The sequence below is a fragment of the Planococcus citri genome, chromosome 1 (genome assembly GCF_950023065.1).
Source record: "Planococcus citri chromosome 1, ihPlaCitr1.1, whole genome shotgun sequence".
Classification (NCBI taxonomy): domain Eukaryota; kingdom Metazoa; phylum Arthropoda; class Insecta; order Hemiptera; family Pseudococcidae; genus Planococcus; species Planococcus citri.
The window spans coordinates 346,047-372,994 of NC_088677.1; the positions used below are offsets into that span (position 1 = coordinate 346,047).

General features: G+C 42.8%; 1 protein-coding gene across 4 annotated transcripts in view; it reads left to right on the forward strand.

Annotated features, from left to right (window-relative positions):
- Positions 1 to 245: 245 nt before the first annotated feature.
- LOC135843577 (aryl hydrocarbon receptor nuclear translocator-like) overlaps positions 246 to 26,948 on the forward strand; it is a 36,445-nt gene continuing 9,742 nt past the window's right edge. Inside the window, exons 1-3 of one of the 4 annotated variants that reach the window (XM_065361519.1) lie at positions 246 to 503; positions 2,046 to 2,193; positions 24,772 to 24,938. In XM_065361519.1, the coding sequence (XP_065217591.1) occupies positions 2,084 to 2,193; positions 24,772 to 24,938 (277 nt within the window). In that variant the 5' untranslated portion in view covers positions 246 to 503; positions 2,046 to 2,083. Of the gene's footprint in view, positions 504 to 2,045; positions 2,194 to 7,020; positions 9,196 to 24,507; positions 24,552 to 24,771; positions 24,939 to 26,948 lie in introns of those variants that run through there. The other 3 variants (XM_065361528.1, XM_065361512.1, XM_065361535.1) reach the window with 3 other exon arrangements.

Consider the following 26,948-nt stretch of genomic DNA (forward strand, 5'->3'; position numbering starts at 1 on the left):
GTTCATAGACAGACAGACACTAGACTGGCAGACTGGCAGACACCGTGTGAGCGTGAGAGCGGGAGGTGAGCCACCGTGTGAGGCGTGTGATGTCGATGTCATGTCTGATGTCGGCGTGACGGCGTGACAAAGGAGTGTTTGAGTGTTTTTGTTCAAGTTTTTTTCTGTGTTTTTTTTCTTCACCTCGCCTACCGCTACCGCTGCGTACCGCACTGGCACTACAGCGCTGTAAAGTAAACATATGTATATGTTAAAATGATAAACATGGCTACCAGGGTGAATAAACTCTATGTTGAATGATATTGTTGTTGAATTTTACATTGTGTTTCGATCGAGTGTTATTCGATAGTGTTATGGTAATTATTTTTGTGATCGATGCGAGCGACCGTTCATCTTCATGATAATGTGTTAGTGAAGAAATTAAAATCGGTACGTTGATAGTACCTATAACGAAAAGGCTGCACTATAAGACTGACTACATCTAAGACTGAGGTAATTCGTTGGTAAGTCCGCAGTGATACGTTAATCGATGTTTATTTTGTTAATGTTTAGCTCAGATTTTCAAGAAAATGAAACAAATCTATAATCTGTACGCGGTCATCTGCGTTGTACAACACTCGTGTGCCTGGAGCGTATCGCTATTATTGCCTATCCCTATCTGTTCGGTAATGGGTCATATAGTCGTACGAAAGGGTGTTTCTCTGATTAATGACACGACGTTACCGACTAATGTTAATGAACTTGGTACGCATTTTTCCAATGTTTTATCATCGCATTCATCGCCGATGTTTATCGGATCGTCGAGAAATGAGAATACGTATCGGATGTCTTTCGCTGTCGACCCGATATAACGTAGATTGTGTTACTCTTCTAGATTTTCTAGAAAGGGTCGGCTATACTGAACTTGACCGTAAACTTACGCCGGAAACAAAGCCAGAACAGAGTTTCAACTAATCTTATGGTCAAGTTCATGTGTTTAGTATAAACTCGCCCGAAGATGCTGGCATGGCAGACAAATCATTCGTAGCTGTTGGACTGTTGGAGAGAAAAATATCGCTTTCGTCAAAGTTGATCGTTCAATTTCGCTGGAATATGTGGTCTTATTTCCGGTTTAATCTACCCTCGGATGTTGTTTTAATTGCTTCCATGGGACGGAAGACTGCAGAACCGAACTACATACGAGTACTAACGCGTAACGCTCAACAGTCAACCGGATGACGAAAACGAAAATTCATCGAAGAGCGCTTTCCGAGTGCATTAGTTCGATGACTCTGTTCTTCAGTGTTACTCGTATTTCTGCAAAATCGTTTCCGACTCATCGTCCATCGTCAATGTATGTAGGTGTTGAACTGCCCACGTTATTGATACGTACGAGTAATAATACATACTTATGTATGTCGTTCTGTATCCTTTATGGTAACTGAATGATTCTCAATCACCTTACACTTCTTTGCTCGTCAAAACCGTAGGTAATACTCGTAGCTCTAGTGTGAAAAATTGTCGAATTTTTCTACATCTTCGCTGTCATGAAATGTAACCATAACCACCATCGGAATTTTTGTTACTGGCGTATCTTGCACTTTTATCAAGCATGTTTTCGATGAATTTTGAAATATTTTCACGAAACGAATCGTTGTTTCAAACCAAGTTCACGCAGAGGTGTGGTTTTTCCCTTTTGTACCTACTGTTCTGCTGATGGAAGATTTTGAATCAGCTCGCATAAAATGATGGTATACCGTGCGAATATATTGTCTCGAAAAGCGTCACGTCAGCGCAGTTGATGTAAAATGAAACTACGTACCGTACATTTATCTACTATTCGAGTTGGAATGATTCATCTTGACTTGATTCTTGAAAGACGCCGAGTCAGCGTCGCATCGGACGTACTCGTATTTTACCATGTTCCCTGCGAAGCGATCTCATACGTCTATCGCAAATACCTACTTACATTTATGTATACTTACTTTATTGAATTATGAATACGCTTCAACTAGCGGTGAATTTGTGTAAAATGAAACTGACGTCTACTTTTTTCTCATTTCTAGATTATTGATTCGCTAAGTTATTGACAAACTGTGTTACAATGAGTGGTACCGGTGAAATTCGAAATTCTACAAATAAAGCAGACGAAGAAGAACATAATGAAGCGGAAGAAAGCGCTAGTAATGCGACAACAACTGCAAACGTACCAAGGTAACCACGTCTTTTACCATTTAGCTCTATATTTCGCACCATGTTTATATTTTGTACTGTATATTACGAGGTCCGATTCACCTTCATCGATGTTAACGTGTACTACTTACTTATTAAGAAGCGATTACACATTTCTCCACCGTAATGTATCCCGGAAAGGGCGATTTATGAGTTACTTCTTTTCAGTTTTTTTTTTATTTACAAAATTTAAGATTAAAATTTTCAAATTTGAAAAAATTATACCGTAAAAAATACTCGAAAATTCTCACAGCTAAGTGCTAACCCGTCAATAACTACCCTCAAATTTCATCCAACTTTTTTTTTCAACTTACCGATGAAAAAGCACGAAATGCGTGTAGAAATAATTATAAAAATTACGTCGGCTTTGGAAAAAAAAACTGTGGTAGGTGTTCGAAATAGAGATTACGAAATTTCATCCGAGCTTTTTTCTTTATTTTTATTTTCTACTTGTAATATTAGGTATTCGTGAAATTATATTTTTTGAAAATGTATGAAACTATAAAACTGGCCGAAACTTTGGTAGGTACAAAGCTGCAAAAACGTCTTAAACAAGATGCTGTGCGGCAAAGAGGGCGAGTTTTAAAAAGTAGTGAAATGTGTAGAAAATTTTTTTTTTTTTTTTTTGTCAACCTCTCGGATTATTTTCCCTTTTTTCTTTCTTTTTTTTACGCCTAGCACCTATTTTAATTGATTTTTCAACAGCATGTACAGAAATGCTTACCTTTTAATGTTTTTGTGATTTTCTCGTGAAAAACACTCCTTTTTTGAACCGATTTTCGCAATACTTATCTCGTAAAGAACTGTGAACCGCCAGTAGGTAGGTAGGTACTACATAGGTATTGGTACTCTAAAAAGTGTCCAATATTACGTAAGCGAACGAGTATTTCAAGTAACGCCTGTTCAGTTTCACATAGGCCACATATTCAACATGCAATACCGACAGTTTGCCATATACTCGTACGCCGCGGGCCGTGATGGTGGTGGCAAAATTTTGTCGAATTTTCGAAAATTTAAAAAAATTCGAAAAATTTGTTTCGAGAGCGATTTAAACTTTTCGATGAAACACAAACGTTTTCGAGCAACGTGAAAACCAAGGCGAGTGCGAATAAATCCAATTTTAGGTTATTCCGGAGTCTCCGGCGAGCTTTTAATTTCCTTCAGAAATTTCAAATCGCTCCGAAAGGAACAAAAATAAACTTTAGGACTTATAATTGTAGCGGATGTTAACTGTTTATTGGACACCCTCTCGGCTCTCGACCGTTTTATTTGTAGATGGCTAAGATGGCTTCGGCGAAATTCAAGGAAAGCGAGTTCAAAAATGAATTTTTGATCAATTTGAGGTAAATGGTGGAAATTTTCGAAAATGTTTCGACGAGATAACATTTGACGTGTGTACGAGTACATTGTACGCGACCGTCGACCACTCGGTTCGGAATTTCGGAAACAATTAATCGCGATTCGACTTTTTTGAAGTCTCCAGCGACTAGCGAGTTTTCAAATTTCATCGGGAACAAATCGGTCTGAAGAAGCCAAAAATGCGTGTAGACGACACGTATACTACAGACTATCTAACGATTACAAAAATCCGAACTTAAGGACCTTAAAATTTTGGGATTACGGAGGTTTTCGGACATTTTTTTCTTAATTATCTCGATTTCCTTCAAATCGTACGTAGAATGCGAGTTGAAAAGGTTCCCTTGTTATACTCGTAGTAGATAGATACAGACCTGCAGTACTTAAGTACAAACTAACAACCTGTACATAGATACTCGTAATATGCCTATACGAAAAAATGTTTGGCAGTAGGTATTAGTGGTGTTTCTTACTATACGTTCTCGTAGGCTGTGGTGCGAGTACACCAGTTCAAGTTATTCGATGGGAAACTTTCAATACGAGTATATGTAATGTGTAATGTAATGTAGGTACTACATATACACATATATACATAGGTATTATTTTATACTACTCGTAGCTGTGATAGGTGCAACAACTACATATAACAAGTACTGCGTGGTGCGGATTCGCGGAAGCGCGACTTGCATATTATTTGCATGTTGATGTTGACGTACAAAGGTGCTACGTTACGCTATTTATTTATTTAGTATGTGCAGGCAGATATACATTGTACGTGTATATGGTACGTAGATGTACTGTACTCGTATTATTACGGCGCGGTGTAATGTATTTGTATGTACGATGTACGTCTCGCACGTACACATGCTTGCGTGGTATTGGCATATTACGAATGCAACACAACGTAACGAAGCGTACCGTAAACCGTAACGTATAGCGCTAACGCTAAGGGAGATAGACGATGGAGGAATGAGGATAAGACGGCGGATTAGCTTATTCGGCGGTGATTTAGTCGGAGGATGTAAGTGTAACACACGAGTGTCGAGTGTCTAAACCATGGCATTACGCAGTATGCACCCTGCACTCCAGACTCTGGCTGCCGAAACTGTCTGTTGCTAAGTTTGTATATTTTTGTATATGAAATCTGGTGAGGAGGATGAGTGGACCGATGCACTGAGTAGACAGTAGACAGAGTGGCGGATCATGGTGGATGCGGATGGTGGTAGAGTTGGGGCCTCAATGGTGTAATCAGGGTTATCGACTCATTCCTTCAAAAAAAAATTCTAAATTTCAACGTGAAAAAAGCACAAAAAAGTAGTACCTACATATACTCGTACATACTTTTTCAGTTCAATCAGTTATTTCCTCTGGACCCGCAAAAATAAGAGATGTGGGGGGGGGGTGTCATAGAAATTCACATTCGTTCAGAAAAATCATTACTTCAAAATGTTGTCCTTTCTCGTTTCTTCTGACCATGTTTTGATTCTCCGAGATTTTTGAAGACCACTAATTTCGATATAAGTATGTATTATCTAGATACATACCTAAGTAACCAAAAGACTATTTTTCGAGAACACGATAGTTACCATACGCCCTTTCAATGAATTTCATCGGGTACTTGTACTACCTGCTTATTTCTAAATTCTGAAATTTTTTAGTTCCTGAAAATTTTGAAAATTCGAATGGTAGTATGTACCTATATTTGTATCTTTGATTCTCGAATGACTCGGGAGCAAAATTAGGTCAAAAGCTTTCGAAGAGTTACGATTTCAAAACTAAACAACGTCAGTTTTGAAAAAAGGAAATTGGATTTTCTGATTATTTCAACATTTCTCTTTGATCGAGAGTTGTTTAAAATATGTATTTACCCTATACTTAAAAGGTTGACTAAATTTTCCTTCGCTAAGTAGAACCTGAAAAATAGCATTTTTAAAAGTATAAACGTGTAACGATTATAATATATTTTCCAAGCACAAATTGTTTATTTGTTTGGGGTGAGAGGGAGGTGAAAATGGAAAAATTTAGCCCGAGCTAAGCGAGAACGAAATCTCCCGAAAAAACAAAAATTTTATTGGTAAATTGACGGATTTGCGGGTGAAATTTGATGAATTTGGCCAACGAATTCGTAAAAATGTACCTAATTAAAAACAGCGGATACGCGTGGAAACTTTTTACTCGAAAAATAGCAGTAAAAGCGCTATAAAAAAATCACCAACTTTTTCTCAGCTGTCCGAGTGGTCAAAAAAACACTAGATTTAGTGATAGAGATTTAACTCAGCTAGGATGAAAACAGTTTGAATTTGAATTGGTTGTGGTTTTCAGGGCCTTTGAAAATAAAGGGTTGCAGTTGCAGATTCTGGTTCTGGTTTCCAAGCGGTTCTGAAGTGTAGGTATTTATTTTTACTTTGCTCGTTCCGCCTTAAAAAACTTGAATTCTTATTTCACTTTGATAATAAAAAATAAGAAGCTTCGATCGTAAGAGAACCAAAAAGAACCGATTCCTGGAAAGAGTTTGAATGGTTCTTCTTATTGAAATCGTTGTTCTTTTCCTCAAACACTCAATCGGCACCTACTACTCGTAAATGGCTGTAAATATTTTTCAAAATCGTTGTACGAGTAATTTGGTGCAGGTTGTTTCGGGATTTTTCTTGTCTAAATTTTCAAATGGTGATTCTGGTTACCGTTTCAGCTGAGCGAAAAAAAGTGGGTCACTTACTCGTATGGTGGCTGTTGCAAACGGTTTTCATCTTTTCATGCCTGTGAGGCTGTGACTGTGACTGTGACTGAGAGTGAGAATGCACTAGGGTTGGCAGCTGTGGGTGCAATGCAGGGTTGCGTTGTAATGAACGACATGCGATGCAACGCACGTTGGCCGAGTTGGCCTTGGAAGCTGCCTAGGTTATTTTTACACGATCTGAGGGGCCGTAAGCGTACCGTAACCGTATTCCGCACGTATCGGACCGGTGACCGGCGACCGGCGGCAGGCAGAATCACATGCATGCGGCCTAGCTGTGGTGTGGTGCACGGTGCACATGAGGTGGTCGTGTCGTCGTCGTCGTCGTCGTCGAGGCTGTAGGCCGCGGATCGCGGATCGCGGGCACATTTCGCGATGAGCGAAGTGGAGTGAAGTGGAGTGGAGCGGCGCGGTGGTGGCGTCGAGCGTGTAAAATATGAAGAAACATGGCGAGTGTCCTAGACCCTGACCTTGGTGGTAATAGTTGATATTGGTTGAGGGTGCTTGTTTCGCGGCGAAACGTCCGGAGGGGAAAACTGAGCCGGGCTGCGAGCCGAGCCACGTTTATTAGCGCTCCCGCTCCGCGCGCCGCCCATCCGCCTCCGATTTTCTTCGGCGGCGGGCGGCGGCGGCATTCGGCGGCCGCGACTCCGACTGCGACTGCGACTGCGACTGCGGCCGCCCAACTGACGGCGACGACGGCGACTTTCGCGACACGCAGCCGAGCTGTTACGTATCAAAGTGTTGCGCGTCTCATTGCCAATATCTCTCAGTTCGCAAATTTTTTACATTTACGCCATACGCTGCTGCTTTAGGTACGTACTACACGCTCGCGTCGTCTATCGTCTATCGCGTATCGCGTATCGCGTATCGTTCTTCGATATCTCGACTCCAATTCCTTATACCTACATAGCCTGTGTAAATAAAGTACCTACGACGTACGTAGGTATTACGTATACGTTTTCGTTTTTCGTTTTTCGTTTTGGTTTCAAATGTTGAAAAAATTGCTCCAACTGATTTTCTTTCGTGCCTCATCACTACGACTTATCTCTCTGATTTCCCAACATTCTTCGTTTTCGTTCTTCGGCTGCTGAAAATTTTTTTCGAGTTTCCGTTTCTGTTGTGGCCGCTGTCTCCGCCGCCGCCGCCGCCGCCGCCGCCGCCGCCGCCGCCGCAGCCACCGTCGTCGACGACCGCACGTCGTTTACCCTTCGTTTGGTAATTATCGCGAATATCGTTCGTCGTCGTCGTTGTTGTTGTTGTTGTTGTAGTGGTAGTGTACATACATACGAGTAGTAGATACGTGGTCCGAGTTTGGCTGCATAATTTTTCATCATTTTCTTCGAAAATATTTCCATTTCGAGTACCCGCTACCGTCTACCGTCTACCGTCAACCGCCGTCAGGTGTGCTCTGTAATATTACCAGTACAGTATACTAGTGCGAGTATTTTTGTTTGCGTCAAAGATTGATTCGCGCGTGTCTGTGTTTCACGTATATGTGTGTGTGTGTGCGCGCGTGTTTTTTTTTCGCTATACATCCAACATAATCGTCCACATAAACCTGCTACATACTCGTACGTGCTAACAGATTACAGTACCTACATCATAAAATTGTGTTATCAGTGTTCGTATAGGTGAAACGCTGTAGCTATAGCTGTAATAGCAACCTAAGTACCTTAGTACCTCTACCGACGTAGCTCTTTTGCCTTTTTTCACTTTTTCCAATTCGCGGCGTCGAATACCTAATTAAGTACATTACACTGGGGTATCTATTGGTGATCGCGTATATTTGGTGCGTGCTGGGTGCTGCGTGCTGCGTTCTGTGTACGTGTATGTGTTGTGCGTATAGCGCGAACCGATGATAATAGCAGCGAACGTTATCAGCTGGCCTGCGACAACGGCAACCTTTCGTAATGAAAAGCTAGGCTCGTCGCTGAAAATTACGCGTATTTACTACGACAACGACAACGACAACAACTGCAACTGCAGATCATACTCTACACCATCGTCCAGGAAGGTGGCAAAATCTTGCCAGCTGCGCATCCATCCAGTCAGTACTCGATCCGTGTAGGAGCGTAGGAGGCCACAAAAGTACGCCAATATATCGGCTTTTGCGATAGAGAAAAAGAGAAGAGAAGAAAAGAAGGAAAAACTGCACGTCGCGTCGAGGCGTCGTAATGCGCGGCGTGAATGCCGCGGTAGCCACTGCGACCGCCACCGCCACTGTATCTGGTACGAGCAAATGCGCGCCATCGTGTCGCGTGCGAGAAAGCGACAACAGCCATCCGAGCACTTTAACCTTAACCATCCGATCTGCAAACGATTCGAGTTGGAGTTCACTAGCGTAATCGCAGTCGCAGTCGCAGTGTGATTGGAGTTGAAGCATCGCCGTTCATCGTGGCGTATTTCACGGATTGCGCTTACGAAATGGGGTGGATGCATACGGCGGCAGCGCCGCCGCCATCCACCGGCATCGCTTTCAATTCGAGCAGCCACCACGGCAATACCGTCGTCGGCAGCGCCGCGAGATCCAGCTCGTCCATGTACACCAGCTACGGCGGCGGTGGCGCCGGCAGCTACCCATCGATGGCCGCTACCGCCGAAAATGCGGCCGCTTACAGCAGAATGACACCCTCGCTGCAGGCGCTACCGCTACCGCCGCCGCCGCCTTCGCCTTCGCCTTCTTCGCCGTCGGCGTCATCTTCGTCTTCGCCGCTGCCGCTCATGTATCCGGTTCAGACGTCGCCGCACGATTACAACCACCATCTTCGCAACCCTTACGGCTACATCGATTGCAGAACGGCAGCCGTGGCGGCTGCCGCCGCTGCCAATATGCCGCAGTCCTCTTCCTCTCTGTACATGGCTCACAACGAATATCCTCCTATGACGGCTAAGTAAGTTTCTTCGAATTTCTATCGCCGCCGTACCCGTAACCGTAACAATTACCCCAACTCCTATTCGTATTAGACCCCGCGCGCCATGCCCCGTGCCGTCCAATTTCCCAATTTTCGAAGAGGGTACTACCTAGTACCTAGTACCTACGTCTAATTCTCAGAAGGGAGGCGGAATTGTTTTCAACGTCAGGCCGCAACGTGCATTATTGCAATCGACAATTTGTTCTCGACCAATGTTGAGAAATTCCTCTTCCTCTTCCTCTCATTTGCACGTATTGTTGAAAAATTCGCCGAGTCAGGCCGAAAGTGCAACAAAGTCTTGGCCAGAAGAAATTTAAAATTCGTAAAATTGCTGTAAAAATTGTTCCGCTTCGAAGCCAGAATTACGGCGAAACGTTGGTAAAAAGCTGCGGCAGAAATTTCTCGAACATGGCACGGCCACGGCGTGAAATGTACGCGACGCGACGCGACGCGTAGAGAGGTCGAGTTACTTTGTACGAGTAACGTTGTAACGTTGTAACGTATAGCGGCGGCCATTTTGAAACTCCTATTTTCCAAGTTGATCCAACCTAGCGATAGGAATTCGCGAATTGGCTGCGCTGTAAAACGTGTAAAAATTGTTCAAAAAACTAGAAAAATTACAGAAAATTTCGGTAAAAAGACGTAAAAACCGTGTGGAACACGAAAAGAGGTCGAGTTACTTTGTAACATTTTGACTGTTATTAAGTATTTTTGAAATGGCTACCTATTTTGCAATTTCACCCAGCCTAGCGATACGGGTTCGCAAAACGGATGCGAAAAATGTAAAAACTATTTTAAAAACTAGAAAAATGACTAAAAATTTCTGAAATTTGGTTTAAAAAAAGCACAAAAACCGTGTGGAACGCGAAAAGAGGTCGAGTTACTTTGTAACATAGCGGGGGTCATTTGAAACGGCTATTTTGTAATTTCATCCAGCCTATAGCTATTATAGCTATTGAATTTCACGAGTTGGCTATGAAAAATGTAAAAATTGAGAATATGTACGAGTACTTTCAAAAAAATGACCAAAAATTTGTTAAAACGTTACAAAAACGTCTGGAACGCGAAAGGAGGTCGAGTTGTTGCGTATCTATACGTACTACGTATTCGTAATATTGCGAAAGATGTTCGAAATGCTCATTTTCGAATTTCACTCGACCTCTTTTCTTTGCTTCTTGTTTTATTCGAAAACCCACAAACAAAAACAAAAACGATAACGAGTAAGACTGACTCGTACTCGTACTCGGGCCAAAAAGACTGCTGAAAGCGTCTGCGTCTCGAACACGATGCACTAAGTTAAGAGGTCGACTTACTATACTCGTACGTACGAGTATGTCTATGTACATCTACATAATTATTATTACGAGTATACTCGTATGTGCATATCTAGCTCTAGCATTACGGCAGCTGTTCTCTGTTACGCGTACATATGTAGAAACGAGAGATTTTTTTCACTTGTATTATTGTAGAATGGTAATGAATGTAATGAAATGATACGTAGAACATTACAAGTGTGTGAAAGTTGCCAAAATTTGATGAAAAGCTGCAAAAAACGTCTGCAACTCGAAATGCGTAAAGTGAAGAGGTCGCGTCGCGTCGCGTCGAGTTGCTGCGCAACATAGGTCGCTAGATTTGCAATTTTTCCATTTCTACGTCTAAATACGCAGGTAGTTTTTGTTTTTTGTTCTTTTTTTTTGTTACGGCGAGCGAGTCAAATTGGCAATTTTTTCGATTGTTGAAAAGAGCCAATGCGGTAACGGGTAACGGGTAACGTTCGTAATACCGAATGGCGAATACGTATGCGATGCCGTATTGCCGTATTGCCGTATGGTACGGCGTGGCGTGGTGAAGCTTAAAGTTGACCTTGGCATTCGGATGTTTGGAGCGGCCCCGCGCCCGCGCGCCACGCCACGCCACGCCGACGATCGTTTATTTTGATTTTATGGTACGGTTACGCGACTTGCAGCCTTAGTCGCTGGCTGCAGTGGTCACCACTCACCACTCACCAGTGCCGTTATTTTCTTTGTACGTACAATGTACAGTACATGGTACATACCTATTCCGTATCGCGCGAGTGAATTGGAAAACTGCAACGCGTGCTGCGTTAGGCATTGCACGTACCGTATGACGCTGTGTGCTGTGTGTCCACTGTCCAGCGAAATTCTGTAATTCTGTTTCTGCAGGCTGAAATTCCTGCACATCCGTTGCAAAAAATCGAGGAATTAGGTACCTAACTTTTTCATGCAAAGAGAATTACCGTCGCGTCGCGGCGATGCGGCTGCTCTACCGCGCATTTCAGTAATTATTTCACCGAGACAAACCAACAAATGTCGGCAAATTGAACATTTTCTTTGCCAAGTTGGTCCGGGTAATTTTATAAAATCAACGTTACTGATCGTAGGTTTTACGGAGCCCTAATTCTGTGAAATTTCCTATTTTACACTCTTTTTTTTTTCTTTTTTTTTTTTGCGAACTTAATTTGTCGAGCAAATCGTTATTCTTTCGCCGTATTACGAAATGGTAAAACGCCAAACGGGCCACAGTAACCCGTAGTCCCGTACGAAAAATTTGGTCGGATATGAATAAAACTCGGAAAGTTTTTTCAATCGTCATTTTTTGTCCGTTTTTATCCATTTGCGAAAAAATTGGGAAGAGAGGCGAGCTGGAGCTCGGTTTAAAAATTAATGCGATCGAACTGGACGCTGATTTCAAATTTCCATCAGCCGTCATAACGCCTCCTAATAAGAAGGTACGAACAACGCCGAAAATTGGTTTTTCTAATCTACTAAGTACTACGAGTAAGTACGTACGTACATACGCAGTCGTACCACAATTTTCGTCAAAATTGTGCTTTTTAATGCGATCGACTGATAGTTATCGTGGTAATGAAACACTGTAATGGGGTTTTTTTTCGATCGCTGACCGCGTAATTAATCAATCGACAATATTACATCAATTTTTACGCAATTTTTGGACGATCTTGTAAAATTAATCCTTCAACCGCCTAAGAATGAGCGAAATTAGCGATTAAATGACCGTTTTCTTACTACGAGTATTTTTACTGTGTGTACGTGTACGTGTACGGGTGTACGGGTGTAGGCAAAAAGTAAAATGAGACAGCCAAGATGTGAATTTTTGCCAACACCTATGCCTCGCATCAGTGCAGAAGCGAAAAATTTATTATTGATCGATGCGGATTAGTTGTAATAGGTAGGTACTAGTAGAATCGCTGCTATACTCATTTTACGACAGCGCAATTTGAACGCCCTCGACTCGACTCGAGCGAGGCTCAATTTTTATTTTTGCGTCGCGCTGCGACGATGCTATGGGATGCGATGCCGTCGACAAGTGCGTTTCTGAGTTGTACGTACGTACGTACGAGTAAAACGAAAAGGTAAAAAGCCTCGTTAAATTGTAGTAATGGTTTTACTGCATCCGCGTGGTGCGAGCTTGCAAAGTTGCTGTTGGGTACGAGTGGCCGGGCGGAGATGGCGGTGGCGGGTGGCCCGACGCCCGACGCCCGAATCACCCAATGTCGAAAAACTAAACAACAACCGCCGAGGCGACGAACGCGACGCGACGCAACGCAACGCAACGGCAACGCAATGAGACGCAACGGGCTGGTGGCTGCTGCTCGTGGCAACGTCAACGTCGCTCAGTCCTCAGTCCTTAGCCCTCAACCCTCAACCCTCAACCCTCAGCCGTGAGCCCGTTGCGCTGCCTAATCCGAAGGGGTGGTCGTCGGTCGTCGGTGGTGGTACGATTACGTAGGTCTAGGTATACGTTTACGTATACGTATACGCCGTCATCACCCTTAACCCATCACCCATCGCCCATCATCATACGGCTACATAACGTATTATTCGCATTCGCATTCGCATTCGCAGTTGGCAGTTGGCAGTGTGGCGTTATTGCGACGTGCCCACAGCCACCGCCACCAGCGAACGGGTGAATGTACGTCTACGTACGCGTACGTGGCGTGTATGCGAAAATTACGCGACTCTCCGCCACCCCAAACCCTGACATAGACGTACGAGTACTCGCTACTCGATGTCTGTACTGTGTAGTGTGTACGGTAGACCTATAATATTCGTACGATGCTTCGCAATTTGAAATTTTCTTGCAGCGCGGCGGTTGGTGGCCGTTTTCAAAATCTGCGAATACTTTTGTTGCGGCTAAATCGACTCTCACTCGTACTCGTAGATGGAGTGTGAGGTAATGCGAGGCGTGAGGCGTGAGACGTGAGGCGAGCAGCAGACGTCGTCGCGTCGTCGTCAAAACAAATTTTCATTTCACGCCACCATTTACTCGTATCGATTACCTATATCGACTGGGATTTTCAGCTGAGCCACCACCACCAGTTTCAGTGTCAGTATCAGACAGACGGTTGCGAGTTGCGAGTTGCGAGTGGCGAGTGGCGACAAACAACTCCGTCCGGAAAAGACACAGTGCACTTTGCAACGGACGACTTTCCATCCGCGTAGAATTTGACTTTTGGTACGATACCGATACCGATACCGATACCGTGTGATGCTTGAAAATGCTAATTTTCTCGTCCGCAGGGCGAACGCTAACGTTAACGTCAACGTAGCAACGTACTCGTACCTACTACCTACACCCTACACCTAGACTACAGCTAAGAGTACCTACGTATATCTTGTGCTTGAACTTGAATTGGATTTTGCAACTGCGAACTGAATGGAACCCAAACTTATTTGTTTTACGTACGAGTATAATGAAAACGAACGGATATAGAAACATTCCGCATAACCGCTAACCGGTTGCCGGTTGCCGATTCGGAAAATTTTCAAGTTGCAAATTTGCGACTACCGTACGCAACTTGGATGGCGCTCGCCGCACAGGAGGCCTGCGGAGGTGTTGGGTGGTGGTGGTTGTTGTTGTTGTTGTCGTCTCTCGGCTCTCGCAAACGGTTTACCGATACCGCTAGGGCACTAGCTACGACTTACGAGACGAGTAGGTACGAGTATTTATTACGGTACCACTTAGGCACTTACCAGTACTCGTACAATCGGGGGTGCCCGTCAATTCGGACGATTTTCGAATCCGATAACTCGACTCGCGACTTGGTAATTCTCTTCAGCGATTGGCAGTTTCAGTAGTTTGCAGTTTCGATGCGCAACTTGAAATTTTTAGACTAATTTTTCCTGCAATTTAGACGAGTTTGGCGTTTTGAAATGCTCGATACGTTCCATAAATGAGAGTAATAATTTTAAGCCGATGGAGTGGTGGCTCGTTATACCCGTACTTATTCGTGCAACTTTTTTTCTGTTCAGATTTTTTGTTGATTCGAACGCCTGCATAATTAAAAAATGAAAAAATGACGAAAAATCGATAAATTACAAATACGTAGGTAGGTACGAGACGTACTCGTCGTATCTACGTATACCTGCGATCTGCGACCCGCGACCCGCGTACCTCGAAAGGCAGTCGAGTCGTCTCGATTCTGTAGGTGGTATGAAATTTTCAAACGTTTACAAAAATTAGCGAGCTCTTATACCACCGAATAGACGAAAGTAACCGAGCTTCAAATTTTACGAACTTGATTGTGAAATTCAGCTATACGTACTTATAGGTTGTAAAAGTGTGCCATTGTAAATAGCAGAAAGAGGCGACAGGCGACCATCTACTCGTACTCGTATCACATTGACAATTAAACGGTAGATCCTTAAAGTGGGATTTCGTATTTTAGAAAAATTGAAATTCGCCCTGTTGGGCAAATGGGCAGTAAGAGTGTGAATGTGGGCCGTGGAGTATTTTTGCGAATGCGTGTGTTGAAATTTTGCAGCAGCAAAACAGCTGAAAAGGAGAAAATTGAGCTAGTGGCAACTTTTCACGGTTTGGTTAGGTTAGGTAAGGTAAGGTAAGGTAAGGTAAGGTATAGTAGGATTGGGCGAGAGCAGAATAGAAACTGACGACGCGACGCGACGGTGACGGTGACGGACAACTTGGTAAAGTTGCGATCGTTCACGGTCAAGGTCGGCGACGACGATGACGACGCCGCCGCCGCCGCTGCCGCTGCCGCCGCTGCCGTCTTGTTGTTGTTACTCGTAGTTGTTACCGCCTTCGTTACTTTCGCTATTCTTTTCGTTTTCGGTATTCGGTATTCGGCGAATTGGTATAAATCGTTGTTCGTTGTTGGTCGTTCGGTGGTTGTTGTTCTGTATTTTACAATGTACAAATACGTAGTAGGTAGTAGTAAAACCCTACACGAACTCATCAGTCGCGAGTCGGCATTTGGCGCTGAGTTGAGAGCGCTTTAACGCTTAGCGCCGAGCGCCGAGCGCCGAACAAACCCAAACCGACCTCGCGACGCATGAACGCAACCTCTGAACCTCGCAAATTTTACCATTCGCCGAGTGAGTTGGTGTTGGTGTTGGCGTTCGCGTTCGTTGATTGGTCGTCGGTTAAATTTCACCAGCGATGCTGTGCAGGCGGGGGTGGGGCGGGGCCTTTTTGTGGCTGCGTGCCTCGTCGCGTCGTCGTAAATTTTTGTCGTCGTCTGCGTCTGCGACTGCGACTGCGACAGTCGTGTTATAGATTAAATTTTCGTTGCCCGAGCCCAAACAGCCGCATCCCGTTCCCGTTCTCGTTCCCGTACTGTAGCGGTGCCTCTGCCTATAACTGCGACTTTCAAAATACGTATCCACCCGCCACGCCATGCCACCCTCAGCTCTTATCACACGACTGCGTTTTATTCCGCTTTACGATGCACTTGTGCGAATCGTAAACCGTTGAACCGAAAACTGCACCGCACCGCACCGCATCGCATCGCATCGCATCCGTCAGTAGCAAATTGCATAAACTTAGCACTTCGTACAGCGATGACATATTCGGATACATAGATTTTCGATTTTCACCCTTATTACGAGTACGAGTACGAGTAGTTATCTCGTCATCGCATCCATTTTTCATTGCCATAAATGCCTCTGCGACTTGTCGTGAAATTCGGCGAAATACTTACGAGTATTTTTCATTTTTTTCACACTCGGAAAGCACGGCGCTGCAGTGATTTTTTTTGTACCTACATTTTTCATTTCCACTCAATTTCTGCGCAGAAACGTTCGTCACGTCGCGTCGTCGTCCAAACGATATACTATCAGTATCCGTATAGCTAAAGCTATACGTACCATAATCGAATCGTACACTCTGAGTCTGAATGCGAGCAGACTTAGTCGGATGAAAGTTTCAATCGGATTTAGGGCTGTTCAAACCTGACCAGATCAAATATGGAAGATCTGATTGGATAGATATTCGTACGTACGAGTACGAGTACGAGTACGAGTATAACCAGACTTGATCGGTAGATGAAATCGTTTTCACCCGCCACGCGCCAGCTTGCCGAAATTCGCAAAGAAACTGAACGTTAAACACCAAACAGATGATACTCGTAGTCGTATTCATCAAAAACATTCCAACGTTCTGAAAAATTTGTCAAAATTCAGCGAAAATTGCGTGAAACGACGGAACTTGTGTATACTCGTACATACTTAGAATACTCGTGCGTTAAAAATAGCGTAATAAGTACTTGTACGTCAAAATTGTTGAAAAACTTTAAAATGATCTAAAATGGGCGAAAAAACTAACGAAAGTTTGCAGGAAAATAACGATCAATTGGAACCCACTCTCTCTCAGTGCATGAAGACGCGAGACGTAGGCGAGGGTACGATTGCGGAAATGCGGATAAAATAAAAAGTACAGCAACGTACATTTTTCAAAAAACTCGTAAGATCAGATTTACCTATTCTTATTCATCGCTTGTTTTTTTGAGCTGTTACTCGTCGTATTAGTACTCGTACATACTCGTACAATTTCTCCAAAATCAATTATCGTTTGAGATGATACGGTGAAAGTTATAGGTAGAATAGAAAATGGCAAACAATTGATTATCGAGGAAAACGATTAAAGGGTTGCGTAAACGATTCGTCGTTTTTCTTCGAGTTGTTGGTTTTAATTACGGAACGAGAACGACGGATTAATTTTTGATGCGAAGAAAACGGCCAAGTATTGGGACAAACCGTGCTAAAAACACGCGGATTAAGTAATAATTTTTCAACATTTCAAACATCGAGGAGAAGGAGAAGGAGTAGGAGAAGAGAAGAGGCGAAGTTGGCACTATTTTTGACGGGATTTGGCGGGGGCGGGGAAGCTGTTTGTCGACTAGGAGGATAAGGATAATTGTCGACTTTCGATGATTTGAGAACCTCGATCCTGCTGCAGGATGCTGGCCGCACAACTCGGCTTTCCGAAAGGTGCGGTCGGCGATTCGATGTGTATTGTGTAGGTACGAGTGTGGCGGTTTTTCTTACATGGCATTTCTTCGCAATCGCAACTCTACAACGAGAATGGTCGACAAATTGTTGAAAATTAATTTGCACGCTCGGTTTAGCTTTAGGTTGTTGGAAACGATAGGAGGTGATCGACATACTCGTAGAATGAAGAAGACCAACTCGTTGCGACCAAGTTGTCTCGTTTGTTTGTTTTTTTCCCAAGACTTTCGCGATTGTCCTGTACCTTAATCTTGTGGTTTTTAAAATTCCTGCAGTACACGCAGGACGCGCTTCCACCTATCCAAAGACAGGGTGATGACTGACGCTAGCTATGGCGGGCGGGTGGTGCGTTTTACGCGTGCAAATATTGCCTGCGCCGCCGTCGTCACCACCACCACCACCACCGCCATCATCACCATCCTGGGAAGCAGAAACACAAGCACGTCGCACGTGTCAAATTGCACGCAAACACGCTTTTTTTTCCCCGTAGCCCAAGCGTACATAAATGTACGATGTAGTTGTATTGCGCGTATTTTACACGGCGAGATGCGATTACGTCGTTGGTTTTTACTTTTTACTGGTACAGTACTCGTATTGCGTCGCGTTAACGGCGACGGCGACGGCGTTGGAAATGGCGGCGGTGGAGACGGCGGCGACGGCGAACGTGCATCGAGTGTGGTGAACTTGAAACTGCTACGACCGACCGCGACCACGACCGTAGCTGCAGCTTTGGGTTTATGAACTTTAAATAAGCTTCGTCGTCGTCGTCGTCGTCGTTTTTTCGCGTCTTTTTTTGTGTGTTGTTGTTGTTGTTTTTTGATTGCGCAGTATTGAGGGTACTTGGTGTGGGACGTGGAGCGTGGAGCGTGGGGCGTGGGGCGTGGGGCGTGGGGCGTAGGCCATGGGGGCTACTGTGTGTCAGTGTATGTACTTACTTCGTACTTAGATTAGCGAGTTACTGTTTTACCGCTGAGCTGTTGGCTGTTGCAGTGCTGCATGTGGTCGAGTGGTGAGAGAGGTGAACGGTGTGGCGGTGGCGGTGGCGGTGGCGGTGGCGGTGGCGGTGGCGCCGCTGCTTGCTCCGCTCCGCTCCGTAAATACTAAGTACGTTTACGTGCGCAATTGCGCATTTGCGTCGGTATTTAAAACATTAAAAAAAATAATAATAATAAAAAAAAGTACTGAAATCAACTACGACTCGACTCATACTCGTATACGATACGATACGAGTACAGCAGTACACGGTGGTGTGCGATAAGAAGGCGGAAAGCGGATGATGCGCGCGAGCATAATAGGTAGAGAGAGGTACCATACATACACATAGTGTACCCTCGAATGCAATATGCAACGGGCACCGGGCAGCGGGCACCGGACACTAGGCAGTGGCAGTGGCAGAGGCAGAGGCATGAGGCATCGTAAACGTTGAGCTGCGCTCTGCTCTGCTCTGCTCTGCATCGTATTCGCGCATTTCGCATTATATCATAATACTCGTATAATAATAATTATGTGCAGAATGTACATTGTGTATGTGTATGCTACATAGTACGAGTAAGAGTACAACGAGTATGTATGTACTATGTAGTGTGCAGTGTGTAGTGTGTACGATGAGAAGGCGGCGCGAGTAGCGCGCGTGTCAAGGACAACAATGTACATACATACTCGTATAAGTCGTATATACGTTCCGCGTATGCAGTGTAAACGTAAGTAAGAAGTGTACGCCGTACGGGTACGGGTACGGGTATGTGGTCGAATGGCGAATACTCTTAGTCGTCAACTCGTCATACGGCGGCGACGGCCGCGCTAACGAGCCACTACAACTGCATTCGCATTTACATATTATGTACATACGAATACGAGTACGAGTACGAGTATAACCAATCAACACTGCCCAGATGCACCCATTTCCATTGCTTTTACGAGTATAACCTTTCTAAAGTTTCCAGTTCCTGGATTCGTGTAACATGCCTCTTCGCTGACTGACGACAATTGGCCAGCAAGTTTACTTCGAAAGGACGTCGAAAACTACCTTGAAAAATTTGGGAGCCCCCTAGACGTTCGGCAGGCTGAGTCAGAAATCCGTACTTCTCGAGATGCTTATTTATTTTGAAATTTGAAAACTTTCTAAACAGCTAAAGATCAAGTCTATTTCAGGTGTGGTGTGCGGTGTGTGGTGTGTGGTTAGATCCAGTCGGATCTTATTTTATTTGATTTGCTCGTAAGTCAGATTTAATTCCATCAAATCGTTGATCTGAATCTGACCCGGTCTGATTAGTGATCTGGTCGAGTAGCATTCTGATGTACGAAATGCTGCAGATCTGATCGCTGATTCGATGTTAGCTGTTGTTCTTTGGGTAAAAAATGTCAATTTGCGAATTGATCGACAAATGTTGTCTAAAATCGCGTCCAGTTTAAGCTAGGTATTTTAATAGGTAAATTTTTCGTTTCTAAGGAGAAAATCTGCTGCTACAGTATCTCCCGCTCGCGCTAATGGCTCGATGCTCCGATGCTCGGCGAACAAACCAGCGATTCTCTCCCCCGAATTACAAAAAATACGAGTATACTCGTATGTACCTATATATGTACAAGTATTATGCAAATTGTGAGATAAACGTTTTTCAACCATTTTCAGTTACTTCCTCGTAAACCTCGAAAATTCGTTGAAAATCACATATCACATTACGAGTACCTACCTACCTACTTCCCTAGTTGAATAATCTACTACCGATTCTACGAAGAAGACGTCGCTCGTCGTTAATTAATGGTGCACGGAGTACATTATTATCCCATCTCTCCTCTCCTCTCCTCTCCTCTCCTCTCTTCTCCTCACACCCCACAAATTGACTCGAGCTAGAATTGAATCTTATATATTCTGCTGGAAAACAGATCGTTTTAGGGCAAATTGCGTGGGTAATGGACTAATGGGTATAAACGGGGCTTTTTTTCACCCACTACTCGATCGAAAGTGTCCTCGAAAAAAAATATCAAAAATTCGAAAAGTCGTAAAAAATGAAAAAAATTAAAGAATTCGGGAGGGGGGGAGGAATTGAAATTTGACAAAAACGAGATACTTTTAGGCAATTTTATAAAAAACAGAACTTTTTTTTAAAGCAAACATTGAAACAAAAAGAGGAGCTCAAATTTGATTATTTTATCAAAAAACTACTTTCTGACAATTTTGACAAAACACTAAAATTTTCTCATAATTTTGCCAGAAACATGATTTTTGTGAGGTGATCTTGAAACTTTGGCAAAAAAACAAAAAAAAACAGAACTTTTTAAGCGAGTTTAACAAAAAACAGGAGGGACTCGTGTTTGGCAACTTTGAACTAAAAATAGGATTTTTTAAACGAACGAAGCGAAAATCATTTCTTTTCGGATGTTCAGGGTGGGAAGGGAAGGTGGTATAGAAAGTTATGGACTTGCAAATTTCGAGAATTAGCGTGTCCACAAAGAACAAGTGACAAAAAAGGCTCGGGTTTTACGTATAACTCGTACGAGTAGTATGGAACATACTCGTACACGTACGTGTACGAAATGGGTTCTGGAGAAGCCATCAGATTTTTGTGAGGACGGACGTACGTCGTACGTCGTACGTCGTACACGTACAGCTCGTACAGATATTTTGAAGGATAGGACTTTCTTCCAAAAGAACCCGTTTCAAAAAATATTCCTCGAGGCTTCGGCTTCCGTAATGAAGAAAATAAATTTAAAAAAAACTGAAATTGAAATTCAATTATAGGCTAGTAATTTGATGAACATTTGTCGACATTGTAAGAAGGTATTTTGTGTATGGCAATGTCTCGCTCTCGGCTCTCGGTGACTGTACGTATAGCTGCGAGAGGAACCTAAACACTGTAAATAAATAAATAAATAAATAAATAAGTAAATAAACACGGTTCAAGGTGACTACGAGTATACTGGTATTCGTCCGTTCGAAAGCGTTCAAAAGACAAGTGAACATCGAGTACCAGAATGCGGCGTACGGGAAAATGGTGGTTCTTCGCGTCGCGTCGCGTCGCCGCGTCGCGCCGTATGCTTACCGAGCATTAATTTTTGGATTTTTTGGTGACTACTCGTACGTACTCGTATCTCCTACCTTCTACTACTTGATGGTGAATGGATGTTGCGTTGGATGAGGTAGCATCGGCACTACGCAGCTATCCAGCTACCAGCTAGCAGATTGGAGCTACGAGCTACGGTCTACGGTAGACATCAATGTTGCGTTGAGCTGTGCGCTGCGAGCTGTCAGTGCTTTCGTATCGCTAATCGCTAAACAAAGCGCGCCATTTTTGCGGATTACGCGTAGTCTGTGATGCTGATGAATTGAGTACCAACTAAGTGTAACATACTCGTACATATGTATGTATTGGTTTTGTATGTACGTATCCTTAAGAAAGTGTGTGTAAGTGTGTACTGTGCAAGTGCGTACCTACTGGTATCCGTGTAAGCACTTGACAATATACGATTAAGTATCAGTATATCCGCGAGTACGAGTACGTTTACACTTACTCGCATGCAGTCGCAGCCGATTACCTGGCTGCTAAGTGCTAGCTGTAGCTGTAGCTGTAGCTGTAGCTGCGTAGTTCACTACGAGTAGTAGCTACCTAAACCTACTCGTAGTCGTAATTGATGGTACGAGTACGAATATTTGGTTTGTAAAAATGTACAAATAATAGTACGTACCTAGGTGTAGGTACGGTACGAGTACAAAACGAGCATCGAATCGACGATCGGCAGCGGCAGCGGCAGCGGTATCATCACCAGCAGCAGCAGCAAAATGGTGGCGATGGCGGTGGTCGTTTGGTTTGGTTGTTGATTAGCGCAAAGCGCAGCGCAATTTTCTTCTACCGTACAATAATTTACTAATGGTATTTACAGCCAACAACGTCTTGTCGCTCTTCACCTCACCTCACCTCATCGTTCCAATCGACAGTTGCCGCGCGTGTGTTATGTACTTACTCGTATCGTATTCGTATTCGTATGTATGACCGTCGCGCCACACCGTGGTGCAGTGCACTGCCGTCACAAGGTGCCTGCACCCCTGCACCCCTGCACCCCTGCGCTCTGCGCTTGGATTGGCCAACCGCGAAAATGCATCTTACGGTACCGGTTTCGATTTGTTCCAATTCAAATCACCGTCGTTGTCGCGTTCGTGAATCGTGTTCACGTCTTCGGAGTGAGAGTGAGAGTCAAAGAGTTTAGTTGGTTGCTGGGTGGCTGGGTGGCTGGGTCTGTAGGTTAGCCTATGGAGTGTGGAGTTTGGATACACGATGCAGGGTGCGAAAAAAAGCTAAAAGTCTGTTACATCTGCGCCTTTTCCATGTATAGGTGCGTACTTGCGTAGTCGTAATACGTAATACGTAATAAATTGCGAAAATACCGATCCTCCGATCCTCCGATCCGCTATGACCCTGTGACGAGTTTTCTTTATTCTTCGTCGCGTCAATTGAAAATCGCGAATGGTAAATTTGCGAATTGTGACGCCATCTGCGATCTGCGATCTGCGATCCGCGATTTTTGATTACCAATTTGAACAGCTGCCATGCCATTGCCATTCCATGCCAGCTACGCTTCAGACAATAGCAATGCTACTATATGAACAATGAACATTCACTCTGGTTCGTACGAGTATAAGCGAGTACACTACGAGTACGCAGGTAGAGGTACAGCTACGTCTTACGTCAGCATGTGGAGCGATCCAGTCGAGAAAAAAAAACAACAAACATACGTATCCCGGATAGTGACGAAAATTGGCGAGCAAATTTACTTCGAGTGGCAGAAGCGAGCTAACGAGCAAGAGGTCCGCTGAGTGGGTCAATTTTGTGGAAAAATGGAAAAATTGTCAAATTTTTTCTCGAAGTAAACTTGCTGACCGATTTTTGTCAAAATCCTGCAAATGTGGCGCTTATTTCATTGGGAGAATGTTTGAAATTTCGCGTGCGAAAGTTATAATTTATATAGGTAGGTACTTACTCGTAATTATAAAGACCCGCATTAGCACCTTTTACCTACTAACATTGTGCTACCGCACAGCGCCAATAAAACAGCTTCCTGCAATCCTGCGTAAGCGAAAACATCGCAGTATACGAGTACAAGTACCTATTTAGTATTTACGAGTAATAGACTACTTTTGTACGTAACCATCTCGATGAAGCTGCGCCCGCGCCCGCGCCACCGATTAGAGTCGTTGGTTTTGTTACGCAACGGCATCGGCATCGGCATCGGCATCGGCAACGTGCCATACGCGCAGAGTGAAACAAAAATACAAATACGTACCTAGACCTACTACCCACCGGCCAATGCCGTGTATTTCAGTTTTTTCAAAATCGCAGCGCAGGGTCTAAGAATTTAAAAAAAATGCTTTTTCAAGCTTATCTTCCCGGGCCTCTATGGGATCAAATCGATTCAAATACTATTCGAGGTTAAAATATGTACTTACCTATACTTACGATTTGCAAAAAAGATTACTCGAAGCTCTGCTCTTCGAGTTTGTATATTATTTTTTCTCAATTTTTACGGAGCATCTCCCCTCCCCCTCTTCACTCGGGAAGAAAAATGATTCAAATTCTCAGCGGAAACTAAAGCTGATCCGACATGCTGAAATACAGTTCCTTCTATGTACGTAGTACGTCTACGTACCTACGTATGTCTATGTATTTCAATTTTTTCAAGGTTTTGGCGAGTTTTCAGACATATTCCTCCCTCTCGTCACGTATGGAATAAAATCCCATCCAAATTTCGGATTCGAGGTCGAAATACAATTTAGAAAATGAAAAAGAATTTTTCAAAATAATTTTACTTCGATTAGGTACCTATAATTATCGTATGTTTCAACGATGTTCCGCGACTTAGTTCTGCGGGAATTTTACCATTTTACGAGTACGCGTGTTGTCGTTGCTAAGCTGACTCGAGTATTTTTACGCGTAGTTAATTGGGAATTCCATATTCCAAAAAAAAAAAAAAAAAAAAAATTATTCCATGTAGGGTGTTTTTTTGTTTAAATTTCGTGTTTTAAGAAATGCGTGAATCGGACCTACTAATATACTCGTAGGTACCTATTACTTATTGTGTATGCCTATCTATATGTACCTAAATGTGTAACTAGACCAAATACTCGTATGCGTATGTATAGGTACCTTTCGTGTTATGTTTTGCTCGGTCCTCGGGCCTGGGGATTACATTTTACAATATGGTTATTGGTTATTGGTTAATACGAGTAAATTACGGTATACCTAATTCGTAATACGTATGTTTTGTTTGCTTACAGCTCGAACAGGATGATGCGCAATTTGGCTGAGAAAATGCGACGTGACAAATTGAACACGTATATTAACGAGCTATCGACACTTGTGCCTATGGTATCGAATTCGCCTAAGAAAATGGATAAAACCAGCGTGCTTCGTTTAGCCACCACATACCTTCGAATTCATCGTGGTAAGTACGACGAGTAACTGCGTACCATACCATATACCAATATACCAATATACCATGTAGGTACATAATGTTTAGCTAAATAGCCCCGATAGCGCCGATTACGAGTACGAGTATATAATCCCATTCTCGACGACCTTACTGGTAGGTAGTTGGTACCCTCCTCCTGGCGCACAAGTCAAAATTTCAAATTTCGTGTCTAGTTGACGAAGAAGAGACTGGGTACTACGTACTACGTACTACGTGATTTCGAAGGGAAAAAAAATGGAAATTACGATTGGAAAATCGAATGTATCGAATTAATTTGAAATTAGCCGAAAACCGAAGAACGAGATTGAGCGCTTGAAACAAGGTGTCTAACAGGTCCTACTGATCCTATTAGTCCTACTAAAGTCCTACTTTTCAACAATTTTATCCGCGAGTCCTACTTTTTTTTTCGTTTTCAATAAGACTTTTTCGAATTTTCTATTTTTTCCATTTTTCGCCTTTTTCCGAAATTTTGAACAAATATTGTCGAAAAGGGCTCGCTGATTGAGAAAAACACCTTTTACTCGCGCGCAACTTTTTAATCGCGCTATTTTTTTATTAAAAAGTTTCGCGCGAGTAAAAGGTGTTTTTCTTAATCAGTGAAATATGTGCGAAAAATGTAATCGAAAATACACGGAGAAAAGGGCTCATTTGTCGACTTTTTCAGATTTTAAATTACACATTTTTCTCGCTTCGCTCGGGCTATTTGCATCTTCTTTTCGACCATACGCGGAAAAAAAAATTACTGGTAATTTTTGCTATTTCAGCAATTGAGCGTAGTAACCGGATCCCATTCAAAAATACAGTGATTTTCACCGTGAGATTAGTAAATTTTATTACGATAGTAATAAATTTCGCCTAATTCTAGGTAAAATGTATTTTTTGGCCGAGTAAAAATCACTATTATTTTTGAATGGGATCCGGTTAAGTATTACGCTGAAATAGTAATTTTTATTAAATATTTTTTCCGTGTAGAACACTTATTGTTCAAATCCAAGAAATGTTCCAAGTTTGAATCAGAAAAATACTCCTCTCTTCGTAAAGAAACTTTTTATTTTTACTTCTCAAAACACGATCGAATGTGTGAAAGCTTTTGGCCTCGCTTCATTCGGCCATGTTTGCTTTTCTTTTTCAAATTTAATTTTTTTTTTAATAATCTTTCGGATTTTAAAAATTTTGAAACAAAAATAACAAACTTGTTCGTACATCATACAAGAAAACATTGTTTTCATACCCTTCAAAATACTAATTTTCGGGATTTGCCCTCACTTCGCTCGCGTCCGTTTGCCTTTCTTTTTTCAAAATAAAATCATAATTCGAATTAAAAAATTTTGAAACAAAGTGATAAACCTTTATAAGTACCTCATTACCTACTCAAAAAACATCGTTTTTTTATACCTCTCAAAATACTGATTTTCAAGAGATTTTGCCTTAGCCTCGCTCGGGTCCGTTTGCTCTTCTTTTTCAACTTTTTGCCTCCGGCTCCTGGAATACGAGTACTTACTAATTTTTGAGAGCTTTTACTCTCGCTTTGCTCGGGCCCATTTGTTTTTCTTTTTACATTTTTAATTATTCGACAAAAAAAAAACTATTTGAATTTCAAAATTTTGAAGCAAATAATAATACGAAATATTTATAATCGAAATATGTAGAAGAATTCGAGTTCTTAATTTTAAGCGAAAATGACGCGATATTCGTAAATTTTTAAAATCGACAAGGAGGAGAAAATAAAACGAAAAATTGGAGCGAAACGTTATATTTTTGGCGTCTACGTGTTTAAATAAAAGCGTACTTAAGGCGTTTGAAATCATCCGAAAAGCGAACATTTTTTTACAAAAATTTGGCTAAAAACTCGAATGTAAATTTTGACCACCCCCCCCCCACCCCTCCGTCCCCACCTTAAAAAATTTCATCGGTACTCGAAAAATGATCTGCTGAAAGTCGCGCGCTAACAGTCTTACTCGACTCCTACTTTTTTATTTTGAA